This window comes from Phalacrocorax carbo, chromosome 12 (assembly GCF_963921805.1).
Source record: "Phalacrocorax carbo chromosome 12, bPhaCar2.1, whole genome shotgun sequence".
In the NCBI taxonomy this organism is placed as follows: domain Eukaryota; kingdom Metazoa; phylum Chordata; class Aves; order Suliformes; family Phalacrocoracidae; genus Phalacrocorax; species Phalacrocorax carbo.
In genome coordinates this window covers 17,854,204-17,872,618 of record NC_087524.1, presented here as the reverse complement: position 1 = coordinate 17,872,618, position 18,415 = coordinate 17,854,204, and the positions used below count along the sequence as shown (strand labels likewise).

At 41.6% G+C, this 18,415-nt stretch overlaps 1 protein-coding gene across 12 annotated transcripts in view; it reads left to right on the top strand.

Moving 5' to 3' along the window:
- The window catches only part of FGFR2 (fibroblast growth factor receptor 2), an 86,352-nt gene that overhangs the window by 41,030 nt on the left and 26,907 nt on the right, over window positions 1-18,415 (top strand). For 5 of the 12 annotated variants that reach the window (XM_064464296.1, XM_064464304.1, XM_064464302.1 and 2 more), the window contains 3 exons: window positions 12,497-12,687; window positions 13,563-13,710; window positions 17,623-17,826. In XM_064464296.1, coding sequence (XP_064320366.1) covers window positions 12,497-12,687; window positions 13,563-13,710; window positions 17,623-17,826 — 543 coding nt within the window. Of the gene's footprint in view, window positions 1-12,496; window positions 12,688-13,562; window positions 13,711-15,306; window positions 15,452-17,622; window positions 17,827-18,415 lie in introns of all 12 variants that reach the window. The other 7 variants (XM_064464295.1, XM_064464305.1, XM_064464303.1 and 4 more) reach the window with 4 other exon arrangements.

Sequence of the window (18,415 nt, the reverse complement as noted above, 5' to 3'; positions counted from 1 at the left end):
AAAGGAACTGACACCAATAAATACATGCCTTGGATGTTGCATCACTAATGTCTGGCAGGAGTTAAATGTAGGTATTACAACCAAGCCTAAACTTGCATTTCTGGCAGATGTGCTTGTAGTTGTCGACTGGCTCTTTACATGGACAAGCTTTGGCTTGACGTCTTCACCCAAGTGCTCGCGGCATGGACATGATGAGACAGGGGCTGAAACCATGCAGGGAATCCACTCTGATGCTTACCCTCAGGTGTTTGGTTAGGCTGAGAGGGAAGAAGATTTTATTTAATGTACTGATAAGCCTGAGTGTGGACTTTATACCTGCCACTAGGCTTTTGGCAAGGTGTGTGCATTGAGAAGAAATTACACAAATTGTTTAGTGCTGGAGGCTGTGCAGTTCACTGCCGAAAACAAAGACCACAGTGTGATGGTTCAGCTCAGGGAAAATGAAAGCTTATAGGGTTGCCCCCCCCTTCTTAATAAGGTAAAAATATTCCAACACCCTAGTTTTATAGTGTTAAAGCTTCTGATTTCATTGGAGTAGTCTGGCTAAATTACATTTTATAGACAAATACTAGTGTCATTACTTCATCTGCTGGGTGAACAGTGAATTTCTCATGTTTGGAATGCTTCCTGCAGAGTCTGCTGGGAGGACTGGTCTCCCTGTCCCACTTTCTGTCTTATTACAGCCCCAAGGCAGGTATTTCTCTTTCTTTTGATGAATTATGAACAGGATATTGTTTCAGCTCTGTTTTTATAATTTTTAATCGTGCCTTCTAATTTGTGCAGTATCCTACTCGTGAAAATACAAGTAGGAATTTGCAGGAGTTCTCTGAAGATGCTAACAAGACTGTTGCCTTGTTAAACGCGCAACTGGCACGTGCCGAAAGCCATGTCTGTGCCTAATCAGAGGGTCCTTTTGACCTGGTCCAGTCTTTTCCCAAAAGTTTGTTACTATTGGCAGAGTATTTGGCTGTAAATTGGTAAAGTTGCATCCTCTTTAACAAAAAAAAAACAAACAAAAAAGGCAGGCAAAGCTTGAATTATCACAAATACAGAAAAATCGTAAAACAACTGCGATACAGACTGGATGAAGGGACATATTAAAAGCAAACACAAGGTTATTAATCATGATTGCCTTATTAATGAGGAGTTTGCACCTGTATTTCTTCATGTTGTCTCCGAGTGTGGGAGGAAATGCAGAGGTGGGACAACCCTGTGGCTGCAGTGGGATAGCTGCCTGACGGGGTGAGGTGAATGCTAAATGATACTACCACACTGGTGGTTTTGGGGATTAAACTAGGATTAAAAGAGGTGTAGCAGAGGTGGCGGTGGATGGCACTCAGTGGTGGACTGGGGGGTTGTGCATGGTTGTATATAGCTGAGGCTGGGGTTGATGGCGCTGGGAAGATACAAGAGTGAAAGGGTGTGGGGGGTTTTCAATGGGGTTTTCAATGAGGTTTTTCAATGCAGGAGAGAAAAAACCTTGAGGGATGGGAGCCAGGGTGAGATAGGTAAGGGGGTGAGAGATCTGGCAGTACCAAAGTGTGAAAAATCCAGTAAGATGTGAAATCCTGTTGCTATTAGAGAAGAGGTTGCACTTAAAACCTTCGTGTTTGTGTCCTCTCCTCTCACTGCTCTGCAAACCACTGTGTGACTTGAAATCCAGAGACGGCTGTAGTTTACAGCTTTTCAGGATTTTAAGTCATTAGGTCATGGGATCACTACTGCTCCCCTGGTGCAGCTTCAATGGCAGTTGTTCCATTTAAACATAAAGTGAAATCTATTTTAATCATAACTTAAAAGTCACATTAAAAAATCATAGTTTGTTAAAGCACTTTTGAATGTTGGACTGCTCTGTAAGTAAAAAATATTATTTTTTCAGGTTGCTCTTTAAAAGGTTGCATGAATGTGTTGAAATTTTTGACTGCTCATGAAAGAAAAACACTGATACTGTCAGAACTTTTGTGGAGTGAAGAACTCAACATGACAGTGTATTATTCGGAATAAAGTTAATCTTTACCATTTTTACAAGATGCTTGTGAAAGTCTAAAATTCTATATACTTTTAGTGATTTTTTTTTTTTTTGAATCACAGTCACAAATTAGGTGATCAACATAGTTGCTTTTAAGTTGTATTCTGCCTTTACAAGTGAATATGCATATATTGGGTAGTGTTTGTATTTCTGCAGCATCATTTCTGCTATTGGATTATATATATTACTGAGCAACATTATTTCAGCAGTTGGTTTTAAATGTACGTTTCCTCTGATACCTGTGCCAATGCACTGTCTAGAGTGTTGGCGAAAACCTCCTATGTCTACATCTGAATAAATATCCTAACAAATGACTATCCCCCTTCCACTCCACAGTGAAGTTTTCTCAGAAAGCAGTTCTGTCCCCTGCTGCTCGGCCGGAGGCTGGTGCTGCCTGGGCTCAGGGGACAGTGCGTAAACCTGCCAATGAATAGGAGCAGCGAGGAGTGGGGTGCTGAGGGGTTTGTAAGGGCATCTCTCGCGTTCACTATAAACAACTGAGAAACGTTCAGATGTGAGGAAATAGCTGTACTGATTTTGCATGCATCTGCCTTCATAGAAAGCTGGCTGTTCAGAGTGTGTGCTGAAAGGCAGGAAAATGTGGATGCAGGAGAGGGGTTGAGAACTGTAGGAAATAACAGAGAAATCTTTCTTGTTTTGGAGCACAAAGTTTGCATCCAAGTGTGGCCAGCCTAAGGGCTTGCTGTGAAAGCTCTTGCATCTTCCGTCTTGCAAACTTTACCTGGATTTACCTGAATTACTTGAAATATAATGACAAACACGAATAATCGCGTCTTCCCAAGAGCATTCTTCTTCAGCATCTGGTCCAACGTTTAGAACAGGTTGTGGACTCTGTTGCAGAACTGAGAGTGATCCTGATGAAGGGACATTTCCCCTCCTGACATGGGACCACATGATGGCAAACTTCATCACCAGGGGAGGCAAGACTGAAGGCTGAGTGCGGTCTAAGATAGGCACATCTTGAGGCTAAGCCAGGATGGTCCAGCACAGAGCACTGAAACTCTGAGAGCTGGAGCTTCTCTCCTGCCCTGAGAGCCTGTGCACAGGTATGGTGGTCAGCCATGTCTAGCAGGGGAGGCAGAATACCATGGTCCTTCCGATAATTTCACACCTGTGTTCTTCAATAGAGCAAGTGTGCTGTGTAAGAAAAGGGGGAGAAGTGTAGAAGCATAAGAGGGCTTTTAAACGTTTACATAGTCTTTTTCCATTTTACTTTAAAGGCAGAGCTGTTTTCAGGAAAGGAAACCAGGAGGATGAAAAATATGGAGTCAGGTCACAATAACAACAGCCCACAACAACTCCCACGGTGTGTTTTGTGGCATTGCTGGGTACACTGGTGAGTTAAACCCACTGCAGCTGGGAGAGGGCATCATCCCTGGGGGAGAGATGCTTTTTGCTAGACATACGGTAAACCTTTGGCAGAGCCTACTGGAGATCCCCGTCCAATGATGCTGGACCCCAGCATTGTCTCTGGTTATTATAAAGCAGCTGAGTGCTGGGAGCTGTGCACAGTACAAAGGATGGTATCTGTGTGCATAAGAATTATTGCAGTCTCTGGAAACAGCCAGAACAATAAAAATTTACCACTTGTCTGTGAGAAGTCACAAGTTGTTTTTCATATACTCTTGCAGCCTCTTTCTTTTAGGGCATACTGAAAAGAATGTCAGTGAAAATTTCAGCTCCTCATTGTTCTGTTTTTCCGTGGTTTTTTTCAAACCAAAATAAGGCCTCTCCCCTCTTTGTTCAGACATGTATGAAGCTTTTGCTTATGCATGCACTGTGTGAGGAATACTGCAAGCAAACTCCAGTATTAGTGTTGTACAAGTCTTGCTGCTATGACTTTTTCTGCTCCACCGGGCTGATGAAACCCACGCTGTGTCAGCCTGACAACAGGGCTTTGCTTTAAAGACAAACTGGTCTTAAAACCCTGTTGATAATTTTATGTTTTAAAACAAGAGCATTCATGTTGCCTGCCTTAGCCCTGGGCTTGCTGGATGTTCCTGTCTCTCTTAACTCTCTAATATATGTGTGATTTGAAAGGATAGTTCTGATTGTGATATTCCCTGCTCCCCCCCCCGTTAGCTGACATCAACAGGCTTTGTATCAAGCCAAATAAGTCAGTCTTGCCTGCTTTCTTTTCCCTGGCTTGCTGTCATATGACAAAGGAGTGTGCAGATGAACTTATGCTGTAAAGGTGATATGCAAAGATGAATTTTAGCTAAAAGGCACGTAGGACAGCAAACTGAAGCCATGCGGTAGAGCTATCCAAAGAGACAGATGGGATAACATCAATAGGAGCTTTGCCTGCTGGAGAAACTCTGCCATTACTTCAAATCAGAGGTGAAGGTGGTGAAGCCAAGGACGAAGAGTTTGAATACACCTGATTAGTTTCTGTAGAGATTTTAAAAAGCTGCTGCCTTTTACTTGGCTGACCTTGGTAAGTAGGAGGGCTTAGGTGGCAGAAGGAGGTTGGATGGGGTGGCAGTCTTTGCTACAGCTAGGAAGCTGTCTGCTTCTGGTATCTGTGACAAAATTTTAGTCTTTAGAACTAAAATTCTTTAATGTCAGTGTTAAAATGTTTAATTTTATGAGAAAATATTGACTGACAGCAGGAATATATGGAGTCTGGTTCCCTGCTGTCTGACTTTATGCTGATTGTTGATACTGGTCCACAGACCAAAGCAGAGATGGGCGCTTGGGCCTAGTAGTTAGCAATGATGAAGCGTGTGACACACTGACAGAAAGTAATGCCTCAAGTTTATATAAAAAACTTTAAAAAGCTTCTAAATTTGAGGACAAAGGGAGTTTAGAAAGTGGTAATGGAGGTTAGCCCCTCACTCCCATCTACATGAGCAGATCCCTGCGCTACTCTGGGCCTTGCTGGGCTCTCTTGTGAGGGCCAGGAGCTCCAGCTGCAGTAATACCCCTTTGAGCTCTTGGCCACCGAGATAACTTCTTGGACTAGCACTGGGCCAATAGGCAATGCTATACATGGAGACTCCTGCTGTACAGGAACATTGAATAGTATGAGCATTTGTTGGCTAATGCCTACTGACAAAAGATGCCAAAATTTGTAAGGCATGATTTCATTAGCACAGGTAATGCTGGTGTGATCCATAAGCTATTCTGCCTGAAAGGCTCCTGTTCTTTATCAAACATTCTTTCCAGGGATGGTCTTTATCTTTTAGTATTTAATGGCAGTGATCTGTTATTCATTGTAGCCTTAAAACATCTTTTCTCATTTTGTGGAGTTTGGGAAGAGAGCATTGTCCCTAACTTGTGATGAATGCTACCTTGGCATGTATAAATTACCTAGGAAGCAATGATTTGAGAGGTGTGTATGTATGTACATATAAATGGAACATGACAGTTCAGCAGCCCTTCTGAATTGGCTATAAACAACCTGCAGTGCTTCATATTATGCAGAAAGGAAACCAAACTGACATGCAGCTGGTAGGAGCTGCTCAGCTCCTGGCTCCCATATATATAGTGTATGACGATAAGTAGTAGAGGCGTTTTACCTACACCTGCTCAGTTGTTTCTGTTCTTTTGAAAGGGCTGCCAGCACTTACCCTTACTCCTCCACGCCATGGAGCAAAATAGTGGAGGTAGCAGTGTTTTCCTTCCAACATTGCATAGAGCACAGGCCCCCATAAGCAATTGCTTATTGCTGGAGAAAGGAAGCAAAGGTTTGGCTTGGCCCATGTGTAGAAAGCTACCTTGAAGGAGGAAATTCCTGTGGGGACTCTGACATCTGCTTAGACTCCTCCTACACCACTCCACCTAGGGGTATGGAGAACAAGTGTATAGTTTCAAATTGAGTCCTTTGTATGAACTTGGATAATGCTGGTCTTACAGAGAAATCCGAGTTGCAATTCCTCATACTGTGGCTGCTCCTGGAACCCTCCTCAAAAGAGCGTTCTAATTCAGCCTCTGAGCACTTATGAATCGAGGCCAGATTTGCAGCTCGTGTAGGTGGCATCTTTCATGAAGGACAGTGGTCCTTGTGTCTTTTCGTCCAAAATGCTTCCTTTGCTGCCAGCTAGAGCAGGGTAGAAACTTGAAAGGTCTCCACTCACTGAAGGGTGAGAGATTGATAAGGATTTAATCTTTCTTTTAATGGTTGATATTCAGCCCAAATAGGTAGTGATCAGAGACTGATATCCTGTGGTTGGTCCAGTGGCTTTAGTAAATGCCCTTACCCAGTGGTAGATACCCACACCACCAAAAAACATAATCAGAGCCAACAATAATAGTATGTATGTGTACAGTCCAAACAGGGATGCCAAAAATTGAGTGTAGAGGCAGAGTGGCTTGCACAGGTAGAGTTGTTTCCGCAAACTGTGGGTGAAATGGCCATTAGTGCTACTTCTGAGAAGAATTTCAGCTTTGAGGTGGCATGGGTTGCACTGGGCCCTGTGGGAAGCTGGAGCTATATCTGAGAGGTTTTACCTTCCTGTCAGCTCCAGGCAGTGGTTAAATCACCTGAGAAGTTAACCGTATAACTGCATTTTCTGTTGGAGGAGTTTTGGTAATCCTATGGGTATAGTTTGGAAGAGGGCTTGAGGAGGGGGCTCTGGGTGTCCCAGAGATGGGTAATGCCACTGGTTTTGCCAGTCCACGAGGTTTGTCCATGTGTCAGTTAGCAGTTCAAGGGATGTGTTGGGCATATGTGCATCTGTCTGTAAAGTACCTGCAAAGGAAATCCCCAGATGTGATGTGTTGTTGGATAGGGGAGAATACATGCAGTTAATTTTGGGGACAGAGCCATGTAGCAACATGTCCTTCTATCAGCAGTGCTGCTCCCTGAGCTCGGTGGCCTTCAGGGAGCACCTGTATAAGGTACATGGTTCAGTGGAAATGGCAGGAGAGTGCTGCATACAGGGTGAAGAAGAAAGGGGAGAAATGTTTCAGTCCAAGTATACAATGAAAAGGCTGTGATTTTAAGGCTGACGAGTCAATCTTGCAAGTTTGGGATGCTAAGTCAAGGCAAGAGGCTGTGATTATAGTCTGGCCTAAAATGCTGTAGGATGTTTTTGAGACCCATAATTTACAGGATAATTAGCATTTTCCAAAGCAACAGATGTTGCACGATCAGAAGGAAGGTGGTTGGGAATGGGCAATATTTTCACCGAACAGGGTCCAGACTGCTGCTGAAGACTTCTCGAGCTCGGAGTCAGGCAAAACAGGCAACTAGAGCTTAACATGCTGTGCTGACCAGGGCAAGTGAGGAAGGCATAACAGGTCTATGTTTTCAATTGAGCCGAGACAGCTGGAACTGCTTCATTTTCTCATTCAGTGATGACTGAATACAGAGAACCTCTACCGGGGGCTATCGATCCAGAATGGTTACTGACGCACTGAGAGGCATCGTTGCAGGGAGCCCTGTGTAGCCTCACAGTGGCAGCCGTCAGGATGACTCCTTAGGAGTCAGTAACATTTCAAAACTGGTATTAAAGACGTCTTGTCTCATTCAAAATTGTGAAAAAGAGTCAGATAACTTTTTTTCTCGCCGCCCCCCCTCAGTCAACGATCTCTCTGTTGTCCCCAGAACTCATGTTTGGTCTTGCATTTGCTATTCAGCTTTTATTTTCCTAGGCTGCACTTGAATCACAGATTTGCAAGGAGAGGAAAAAACACATTCAAAAGGAGAAAATAAGAGTAGTTTTCATTTTTTTTGAAATGAATCAAATGCCTTATCAAAAGCCCATTGAATTCCATGTGAGTTTTTCCCCTGACTTCAATGGGCTTTGGTTCTGGCTTTTAGCTCCCATGAAAGGTCCTGAACTGTCTGTGCTAGGGTGACAAGGAGGCTTGGATAGACAATTACCAGAGCTCTTCTCAGCCCGTGTCACAGCCAGGTTGCTAAGGAGACTTGGCCTTGGGATGGGCCCCAGAGCTCACCCCTTCCGGGGTTATTGTCTCCTCTCCTTGCCAAGGCACTCCAGTAGCAGCAGAGCCACTCTTTTCAGTCACAATACGCTCTACTTCGGCCTCTGGCAGCAGCTGATCCTGCCCTACATCTTCCCTCCACTGGCATGCTTGGTGAGCAGCCTCTCTTCCCGCAGTTTTCCATCCCTGAACCCCCCGTGCTAGGACCGGGGTGGTGGGATTGCATCTTCTGGTCTCTCTTGGCTGTGAAACTTGGGTTTTGGCCCCTATCATCCACCTCCGTACCGCAGTGTCTTCTCCTCATATGTTTGCACCATGACTTTCCTGTCTCTCTTCCCTCTGATTGCCCTCCGTGTTGGCTGCAGCTGGTCACCAAAAAAATCAGAGATAAAGCCAAAGACGGGAGAGAAATGAGGCCCTCTTGCAGGAACCACTTGTCAAGGGAACTTAAACTTCTTAAAGAGCCAGTTCTCAGGACTCCTTGTCAAGTGTGCAGGCTCCAGTAGTCACTTCCATGGTAGTTCTTCCAGTCACATCTCCCTCCATCTGTGGCAGGATGGGCTCCCACCCATCTCCAGGAGTCCTGCAGTGCTGAGAGCTTCCTGGGCAGCTCCTGCCATTGTGCCAGTATTTTTGAAACTTGGAATTTTCCAGCTTTCCTGGATTCTGTGCACAGTTTTCTCTCTCGGAGGAAGGTATTCTGAAGTTTTAACATTAACAGGCTAAATGACAGTTTCTTCTAAGCCACTGGGCAGGTCTCTTTGTCAGTTGTCTTTTCAGATAGCAGGCCTGTTTGTGTATAGATAAGCAAGCGGAATTGCTCAAGCAATTCTAAGCAGAAAGGCTCAAGTCCTGGGCACTTTTATGGTGGTGTAAAATTCAGATGCTTGTAGTCTTGAATATAATATTCCTCATGTAAGCAATCATTTTCACTCTGCCTTTTGTAGATAATTGACTTCTCAAATGGGGATGATGTTGGTTTTGTATCTAAACTGCAAGTTGGAGAAAGCAAGCTGGTCCTTGAGGTGGGATCTAGCCTTAAGTGTGTATTATAATGTTAGACTTTGGGAAGAACCACTGTAAAAATGAAATGTAACATACGGAGACATACATAATAATTATCGGTTTGGCTCAATTACTTTCAGATCAATATACAGAAAATATTTTTCAATTTTAACAATTTTTAAACATACTTTACATTTGCTTTTAAACATCTATTACATTTCAGTTGAACCAGGAAGGTCTGTTTAAGAAAGCAGGGCATATCTATGAAAAACCTTGTAGATCTGCATGTAGTTCACTAAATAACTAATATTTATGGTAATAAAATCAGTATCTACTACTTTTTATAGTCCTTATGATATAGTGTTTAGTATGCTTGAAGAGAGCCAATCTATGGGGTGATTTTCTATATTATGGCATATGCTGTTGACTTGTTTTTGAAACATATTGTGTTAGCAGTGAGGGTGAAACACTAACATTTCAGTGGTCAAATAGTAAAGATTTATTTCCTGAGGCTCTGATTCAGTTCAATATTAATGTACAAGGGGAATATTGAAATCAGTAGGGCTACAGAGCTATGAGATTGGTTGCCAACTTCTGCGTATGAAATTGTTGTTAGCCCAAGTTAAATAACTAGAGATTTATATGGTCATTATAGTGATGATCCTGACTGTAATTATTAGGCTGTGTAAGGCTAATGATAAAATTAGTTTCACCAGACTTTTAAGTTTGGTTTTTTTTTTAAGGTAACTTTGACTCTTTTTGCTAGTCTTTACTAAAAAAGAACGCAGTATTAGTGTAGCCAGTTGTTTGAGCGATGATATCTGCTTACAGACATAAGGCTTGTATTTTAAATGCGGAATAGTGACATGAAATTTATGAATATGGTTTTGACAGTACTTATGCCTAAGAAGAGTCCGTAAGTGCGTGTGATTTGCAGAGGAATAGGAAAGACAGGACAGCATCCTGAATTGACTATTTCAAAGAAATGATACCATACAGAATTATACATGTTCGTTTGTTTCTCCATAACTAGTTAGTTTCCCCAATACTGAGTGTATTTCTTGTGGTCCTTGGGCTCCAGAATTGTCACAAAACCCTGCTGAATTTGCATCATGATGGTTATGTTGTTCTGTGCTGTTTGCCTGCGTGGGCATAGGAATACTCCCTTCTGCTGAAGCGGGGGTGTTGATGAACATTAATCATTACTCCATATGTCAGAGGCAACTAAAGTTTGGTTTTAACACATTTACCTTTAGAGAAGCAATTTCATGAGTGTCTTACCTATACATATGCACGCAATTTAATTTTTTTTTTAAAGGAATTTGGGACGAAGAATGTAAGAACTTTGTTTTTACTTCTCTGCTTTGCCCCCTCTTTTCTGGTAGAGGAAATGTTTGACAGTCATCAATAAAAGACTAAATCATTGATGGCTATCGGGATAAACTAAACACATTTTGTGTGTTGATGCTGGCATAGTAGGAACTGTTCCAAGATGTTTCAGGCCTCATTCTCTGGTTTGTTTAAGGGCAGAGAATAAGGTCACAAAGGAAATCAAACCCTGATGTGGAGAAATGAAACATGAGGCCTACTGACTTCTAAAAAACATTTTAAATAACATTCTCTAAGGTTTCATTTTATACTGAAGGCAGCTGTAATAAGTTTTGGAAGATGGTGTAAGGTTTCTATTAAAGAGAGCTTTTTGCTTGCTGGTTTTATACCCAAGAAGGAGTGAGGGAGATGGAATTAGAGCTTATTTAGTATAAAGTGAAAAACTGAAAGTTCTCTCCAGAACTGTAAAATAGTAATTCATATGTTCTAATGTAATTTACAAATTTAAAAATATTAAACTGTTCCTACATCTTTGAAAATTACACACATAGCCATGGAATAATTTAATAAGTGCAACACAAATGCACTTTTGCCACAATAAGACAAGACCGCTGCTTTGCAGTATGCTGCCAGCGTAGCTGCAGTGAGTAAATTCCCAGTAGATGTTCGCTGCATGCCAAATATATTGGACTGTATAAAAGATCCCATTGTTCTATGGGCATCATTATTTGCTATTACACTCGCAATGTTTGCTTGTGAAACAGTTTATTGGAAACTAGTATGTTCAAGAAGGAATGCTTGACTTGAAATCCAGTTGATTTGGCTCGTAATGTTAAAGCTTTGACAGTGCACAACTTCTAAAAAACAAATATTTAGGTCTGCTGTACCTTTGAAAGAATTCCTGGAGCAGGGGAGAATGGATGGCTCAGGCTGGCGATGGGCAATGGGCTTTTCACTTCTAATTCGCATGTTGAAAGTATATATAAGTCAGTATTAACTTTACATTCTTACAAAAAGAAATGGACAGAGTTAAGTTTGCATGAAGAAGGTGGTGAGTTCCCAGCTAGGCTGATGAAGTGGCAGCTCTCTGAAGGTTTTCTGGGGAGGGTGGTATTGTCCATCGTGCTCACTGGATAATGAAGAAATTTGGCAACCAGGATTGTAATTTTGAGGACTCTTATGTAATGTTTGAATGAAAAGTTTTTACGCTTTGCCTGCTTGCCTGTTCCAGCAAAAGCAGGCTGTTGGTGGCCCTGGAGGCTGGGGAGCTGGGCTTGTGCCCTGCCCACCACCCAGATTTTAGCAGCTTTTAGATCAGGCCTAGTAAGGGTGGTGGAAAGCTGCCTCACTGTCATAGCTGAGGGCAAGGCTCCCATCGATGCTTTGCCCAAAGGCTATGTATGTCGCGTCCACAGAATTGGGCTGGGAACACTGGCTGTAGTGGCTCTCCAGATACCCAGACGATACAGGGTGCACTCGGTGTGTCCAGCGACGTAAGCTTTACCAGGAACATCCGATAAATGCTTAAGCAAGTCCATAGATTAGAAGCTCTATTGGGTCATGTTAAATGCACTGCAGTTTTCCAGAGAACTCTGTATTTCTCTCTGTCCTGCTCAGAATAACAAAGAACTGGTATTTCTGCTGCTGTGGCTAGGTAAAGTGGAGAGCAGCTGTCGGTAGTACTGGTCAGAGTGTTTTGAAAAGTCGAGCTGTCTGGTATGCGCATCCTGCATGAGGAGTTTCAGTGCTGAGGCCTTTGCTGCTAGTTCTGAGAAATTCCCTTTGGTTTATTTTAATACATTAATCAGTTTTAAAAATTAATCAATAAACTTTCTTCCTAAGTTGTGGAAGATTAGTCCAATTAGAATGTTTCAAAGCTCAGAGATACTTATTACAAGAGCTTAAAAAAAAAAAATAATTTTACTTAATTCTTGTTGGGTTGAAGTATGAAAAATGCTTAAAGTTTTTAAGCAAGGTTTTTCCCCTCCCCCAAATAGCTATTCTTTATATTACAAGTATAGTGCTCAAGTGATCTCCTTTGAACTGTAGTTTTTGTTTTACGTTTTGGCTGCAGTTATTTTGGAGGAGTCAGCCAACAGGCTTACAGGGCTTTTTGGCTCGAGTTCACTTACAGTTTTCTTGGCAGCTCTGCCTATTTATGCATCTTTATTTCTCTCTCTCTCTCTCTCTCCTTCTCACTCCCCCTCCCGACCCAAACAGAGCGATCACCGCACAGGCCCATCCTCCAAGCTGGCCTTCCAGCAAATGCCTCTGCAGTTGTCGGAGGTGATGTCGAGTTTGTATGCAAAGTCTACAGTGATGCTCAACCTCATATTCAGTGGATAAAACATGTAGAGAAGAATGGCAGTAAATATGGACCAGATGGACTGCCGTATCTTCAGGTTTTAAAGGTGAGGCTTTACAGATGCCAGCAATGGTGACGACTTCTTTACAGCATTGAATTTATTTGATGTAAATCCAAGAATTTTGAGAACTGAACTTCTTTTGAAAATTGAAGTGTTTGTTACAAACGAAATAATGAGTTAGATAAACATTTGATTGTCTGAATGCTAATTGCACAGCTTTTAGACACTGTTTTGCTCTTTTTTACTTCCGTGAAGTCTTTTATCTCTGAATGTTTCAGGTGCGACTTATTCCGAAAAAAATGAAAACCCTCTTAAAGAACATCATTGACATTTATGTATGGGTAGCACGCATCCAAAACATACCTGGGACAATCTACTCCATTTCCTTCATGTTTCATCAGCCTCTTTATTTCAAAGTAATGTGACACCTGCTGCCAAAAGCTTGTTGGCAGGGTTGGGTTTTCTGGATGCTCAGCCTGCAGAGACGTCCATTTTTTGCTGGCGTATCAGAGGTGTCATTCCTGCCAGCAGGCGTTCCGAGCAAGCCTGACCAAGGAAACTCCAAAGTTTTCCAAGCTGGGTGGCGTTGCCAAAACTCAGCACGTTGGCAGGCAGGACAGCCAGCTCTATACCACCTTGTTCCATGCAGCTGGTGTACCAGCCCAGGTGCTTCCCTCCCCCACCACTGTTTTTTCACTGCTTGTTTGATGCTTTGGATTTTAAAAAAAACCAACAAAACAAAAAACCACCACAACAAAAAAACCCCAAACAAAACCCTGAACCCTCAATGTTTTGACGCTGGTACCTGTATGAAGTGGAAGGCGTATTCTTATGATGTGTTGGTGGTGGGACCATAGACAGATTGGTGTCCGTTTTGGGCAGCAGTGACATTGTTCTCCTGTGTTATTGGTCTATTCTAGCATTCGGGGATAAATAGTTCCAATGCTGAAGTGCTGACACTGTACAATGTGACAGAGGCGGACGCTGGAGAATATATTTGTAAGGTCTCCAATTATATAGGGGAGGCCAACCAGTCTGCCTGGCTCTCTGTTCTGCCAAGTATACAAGGTAACAATGTTTTTTAAAGCAAGCTGGATGTAGAAGCTGGAAAAAATGGTGCTTTGGGAGACTGCAGGCAGCTTGTAGGATAACTCTTTGGCCTTGTGGTATATGTGTAATCCTCCTTTGGTGATGCAACTGGTATTGCACCAGCAGCCATGGAAAAATTCCCACAATATTCTGTGTGTACCATAAGCACTGGTTTCTGATGCTGATCTTTATTCTCTCATGTTCGGTGTCTGTGTGTTTACGTCCAGTTTGGTTGTTAATTCTGCATACTTTGCTGTTCACATACAAGGTACTCGCTGAATAATGTAATTACCATCTAATTAGTATGTATTTATATATATACATGTGTGTATATATATGAAATGTTCACATAGGTACCCACTGAAGCATAAGTCAGGTCAGTTTAGTCACTTAAACTTCCCACGTCACCTGTGACTGTGCAGGGTGGGAGGGTTTTCCCATTGTTATTCACCTGCTCTTAACTGAGTAATAACCCTTCAATAGCAATAAAGACTGGTAACAGTGTAACTACAACTCACGACTAAATTTAAAATGGTCTGGTAAAAAAATGTGTTATTCTCTCATAATGTATTTCAAAGTAACATTTTTGAATGGAACAGAGACAAAAAGCAGCAAACAATAATTTCTCTAAATCTCCATCACAGAGACCTTGACGCTGATGCCCTGCTGTGCCCAGCTTGGGGCAGCTGGAAAGTTCCAGGTCTAAGATTTACTCTGTATGAGTTTGGATAATTGGTGATGCATTGATTGGTTTGGTGCATAATGACTTGTCAAGCCAGAGATTTGGCAAGTCTGGAAGGAGACCAGGGGAAAAAAAAAACTTCCACAATTTTTCCTTTTTCAGTCTTTAAGATTTAGACAAATATATTTTGTTTCCATCTTCTGGTTCTTGAGCCTTTGGGGTCCAGTTTTTCTCTGCATCTCTGAGAGCCACAACTGATCTTTTCTGAACAAGAGCTGAGATACCTTCCACTGTGCTTCTAAGCAAACCAACAGATATTACCAGACTTCAATTTAAAACAAGATTTGGCAACACTGCACAAGTTACAATATTAAGTGTAGTGCAGTGGATGATGCAAGGACCATACACTGCTTGAGAGAGCTACTAAGTTGTGTCTTTTGGAACAGAATTTGCCCTTTTTTTTTTTTTTTCCCAAATCATTTCAGAGTACATTTTTATAGTAAATTCTTTCCTCTGAAACAGGTAACTACATGTGAAGGAACCAGCATTCTGTCCTACTTTGTTTTCCCTTTGTTTTTCTTTCAACTTTCTTTTATTCAAAAAGAAGGAGAAAAAAAAAACTTTGTGGGTTAATTTTTCCATGTCATTTGATTGCATGCATGTTTAGGTGGTGAGTTTAGGTCTGGTGAAGGGTGTTGATTACTTTCTGAGGTGAGCTGGGACCTGTTGGTAAACGCCTTTCGGATGAGGGATTGTGGATGGGGAAGGAGCTTTGCATCTCTGCACCTCTGCCTTTACAAAGTGCAAAGCCCCGTGGCTCCATCTCCCTATCCACAAGAATTCTCTCAATGTCTAGCTTTTTCTCTTGCTTCCCTCTTTTGTTTTTTTTCTAGGCTGCCGGTGTTAACACCACGGACAAAGAAATTGAGGTTCTCTATATACGGAATGTAACTTTTGAGGATGCTGGGGAGTATACATGCTTGGCGGGTAATTCTATTGGGATATCCTTTCACACTGCATGGTTGACAGTTCTGCCAGGTATACACTGCTCTCTTTCCGTGGTTTTTCCTCTTTTTTGTTTTTTTTTTTTGCCTTGTTGATTGCTGCAGAATTAGCACGGCTTCTGTCTCAGAAAATTACTTTTACAATGATTGATTTTTTTTTTCCTTTTAAACACAGTTGTCTCAAGCCAGTGAATTGTTTTGTCACATATTTGCAACTCCAAAAACCCAACAACAACAAAAGGGGATGGGTGGGGAATGGCTATTGCTCTTAATTGCAATATTTTTACATCTGTTAAATGTTCATCAGAAATGCTAAGGAACTGACTTCCTTAGCACTTCAGTGAGATAACCGAAAATCAGCACAGAAATCATTGTAAAATTTTTCAAGAGGAGGAAATCCAAAGTTTCTTATGAAGCTTTGGGCTAATTTGGCCACAGTTGTGTACTGGTTCATTAAAATATCTGAGTTATTCAGTGTGCTTAAATTCACTTTTACCTATCATCCAAATCTCTTATGGAAATTCTAATTGTAATGCCAATGGATCGTGTACAGAAGCAGTGCCTTCCATATCTTGGGAATCGGCTCCATGCATCTTTAAACATTGCATGCTCTAAGAAAACAAGTAGTCATTTGCTTTTACTGCAAAGCATGTCTTGCGCTTCTGGGGTTGATGGTGTTTCTGTCCTTAAAAGAAACAAACATCAATGTGCTTTATTGTCTGAAAATTGTTATCAGCTGTTAGAAGATGTAACTGTAGCTGGTTTTGACACTAGTCAAATTTTCTCATTTATAACTGTTGGCAGCTGCCTTAGGAGTTCCTTTGAAAAAACATGAACCTCCTGAGGTTTGCTGGGTCATCTTGTGCTTGCCATTTATTAATTGTTAATCCTAAGTAAAAGGTACAAAACCTGCATGTGCATATTGCTGAGGTTCATATTACAGGAGTGAAATATTCCCACTTTATGCAGATAGTTTCTTATTCTTTACTAAAATATATTGAACATGGCAACTTTATTACGTCTCACTCTTATGTGAACACCGAGCCTGCATGGTCTGTCACCAAGCAGGCAAAGCAGTACTTGTGTAGAGATTGCTTCTGCTAGCAGTGTTTGCGTTTTGCAGTGCTTGAACAGGACTTTTAACCATTTTTCTTTGGTTTTCTGAACTATTTTTATAAGCCTAGAGTGAGGCACAAGAAAATTTCAGCTTGAACATGCATTGCTTGCGGAATGACTGCTGATTGCTGTGGAATGCTGTTTATCCGGGGGATGAATCCCAGATAAGGGATTAGGGACAGTGTTTGCACATATAACTGTCTTGAAGATAATTTCAAAACGGTTTCAATCAGAGAAACAGCTATGTAGAACCACTCCCACTAAAATATAATCTCATAGACTGGTAATCACTGGTGAGGTTACTTGAAATATGCGGTCCTCACAAAAGACGACTCATTAATTAACGTATTGCTAGCAATTCAGCTTTCGCTTCTGCTATGCTTTTTAATTTGACACTGAGCTCTTCAAAGGACCTCAGGAGAGTTTGGCATATGGCATGAACTGCAGTGAGTTGTGCAGCTGTGTCCTCGAAACACTCTTGAAAACCCTAACTTGAGTTTAGAAACATGATGAGGGACTGATTCATCCTGCCTTCCCTCTGTATTTTGAGATCCCAGTGAAAATTTTAGATTAACAGGCAATGCAGGCTCAAGCCCAAATGTCTATTTGTGATTTAGACACTTTTCTTTTAGGCTAGCTGTTACAATATTTTATCTTTAGATGTGTCTTTATGTGGTTAAAAAGAACTACAGTGCTTTTGAAGTTTGACTTGAGCAACAAAATGAACCTGAGCCTAGTTTGAACACCTCAGTTTTTTCCTTTTTCCTGTAAAATTATGCTTGATTATCGAGTGTTTCAATGTATCTACCTATCTAGGCAGACATGTATCCGTCTGTATACATATGCATACATGCACAAGCTCACACCCAATGGCACACTGAGAAGTCAAAGCAGTGATCTAGAAAGAGGAATTACTCTCAGATTGCAAGATGGCCTAAACGTTCACAGTATTCTGTATGCCTCATAGTCACTTCCAGAATTGCTGATATTTTACCATTTCAAGTTGTTCCAAGCACTGTACTGAACTGTGTTTGTACCGTGTGCTAACTCTGTGGCATGATTGTTCCCTCCTAAAAACTTCCAATCCAGCTCCTGAAAAAGAAAAAGAATATACAACATCTCCAGACTACCTGGAAATAGCAATTTACTGCATAGGGGTCTTCTTAATTGCCTGCATGGTGCTGACAGTCATCCTGTGTCGCATGAAGAACACCACCAAGAAGCCCGATTTCAGCAGCCAGCCCGCTGTCCATAAGCTGACAAAGCGAATCCCTCTGCGCAGACAGGTAACAGAAAGTAGATAAAGAGTTTAAAAAACTTTTACCAAACTACTAAGCCAGCACATCCTTCTGATGAAAGCTTTGGAAAGGGGAATAAATAAGCATCGTACCAAATTGCGGTAGGGGTGTGATTTAGTCTGCACCCAGGAGACTGGCATGGGAAGAGAGTACGTCTTAACACAGCGGTGTGTGTCTCAAGGCAAAGAAATCAGGGCAGGGATGTTAGAGGAGAAATGTAGAAAAAGGAATATGTTCTGTATTAGTAGTCTATTGACGGAAAAAATGTATTTAAAGTGTTTTGGGGCCTGATCCCACAGCTCATTGAAGTTGATGGAAGTGTTTTTAATGACTTAATGGACTTTGGAACAGAATCCTATTTAATTGTGTATTTATAATGTTTCTAAGGTGACTATTATTGTAGTAACTAGGTACCAGATGCAGAGAGGTATTTTTCAGGAAGGATTTTGAAGACTGAGGGGAGGGAATTTAATAGTTAATCATGCAGAAACTACCCCAAAATAGAAGAAAGACTGTAATAAAGTAAAAATAGGGGAGATACTATATCAGATCTCCGACAGTTTGATTAAGATACTGATGCTTTT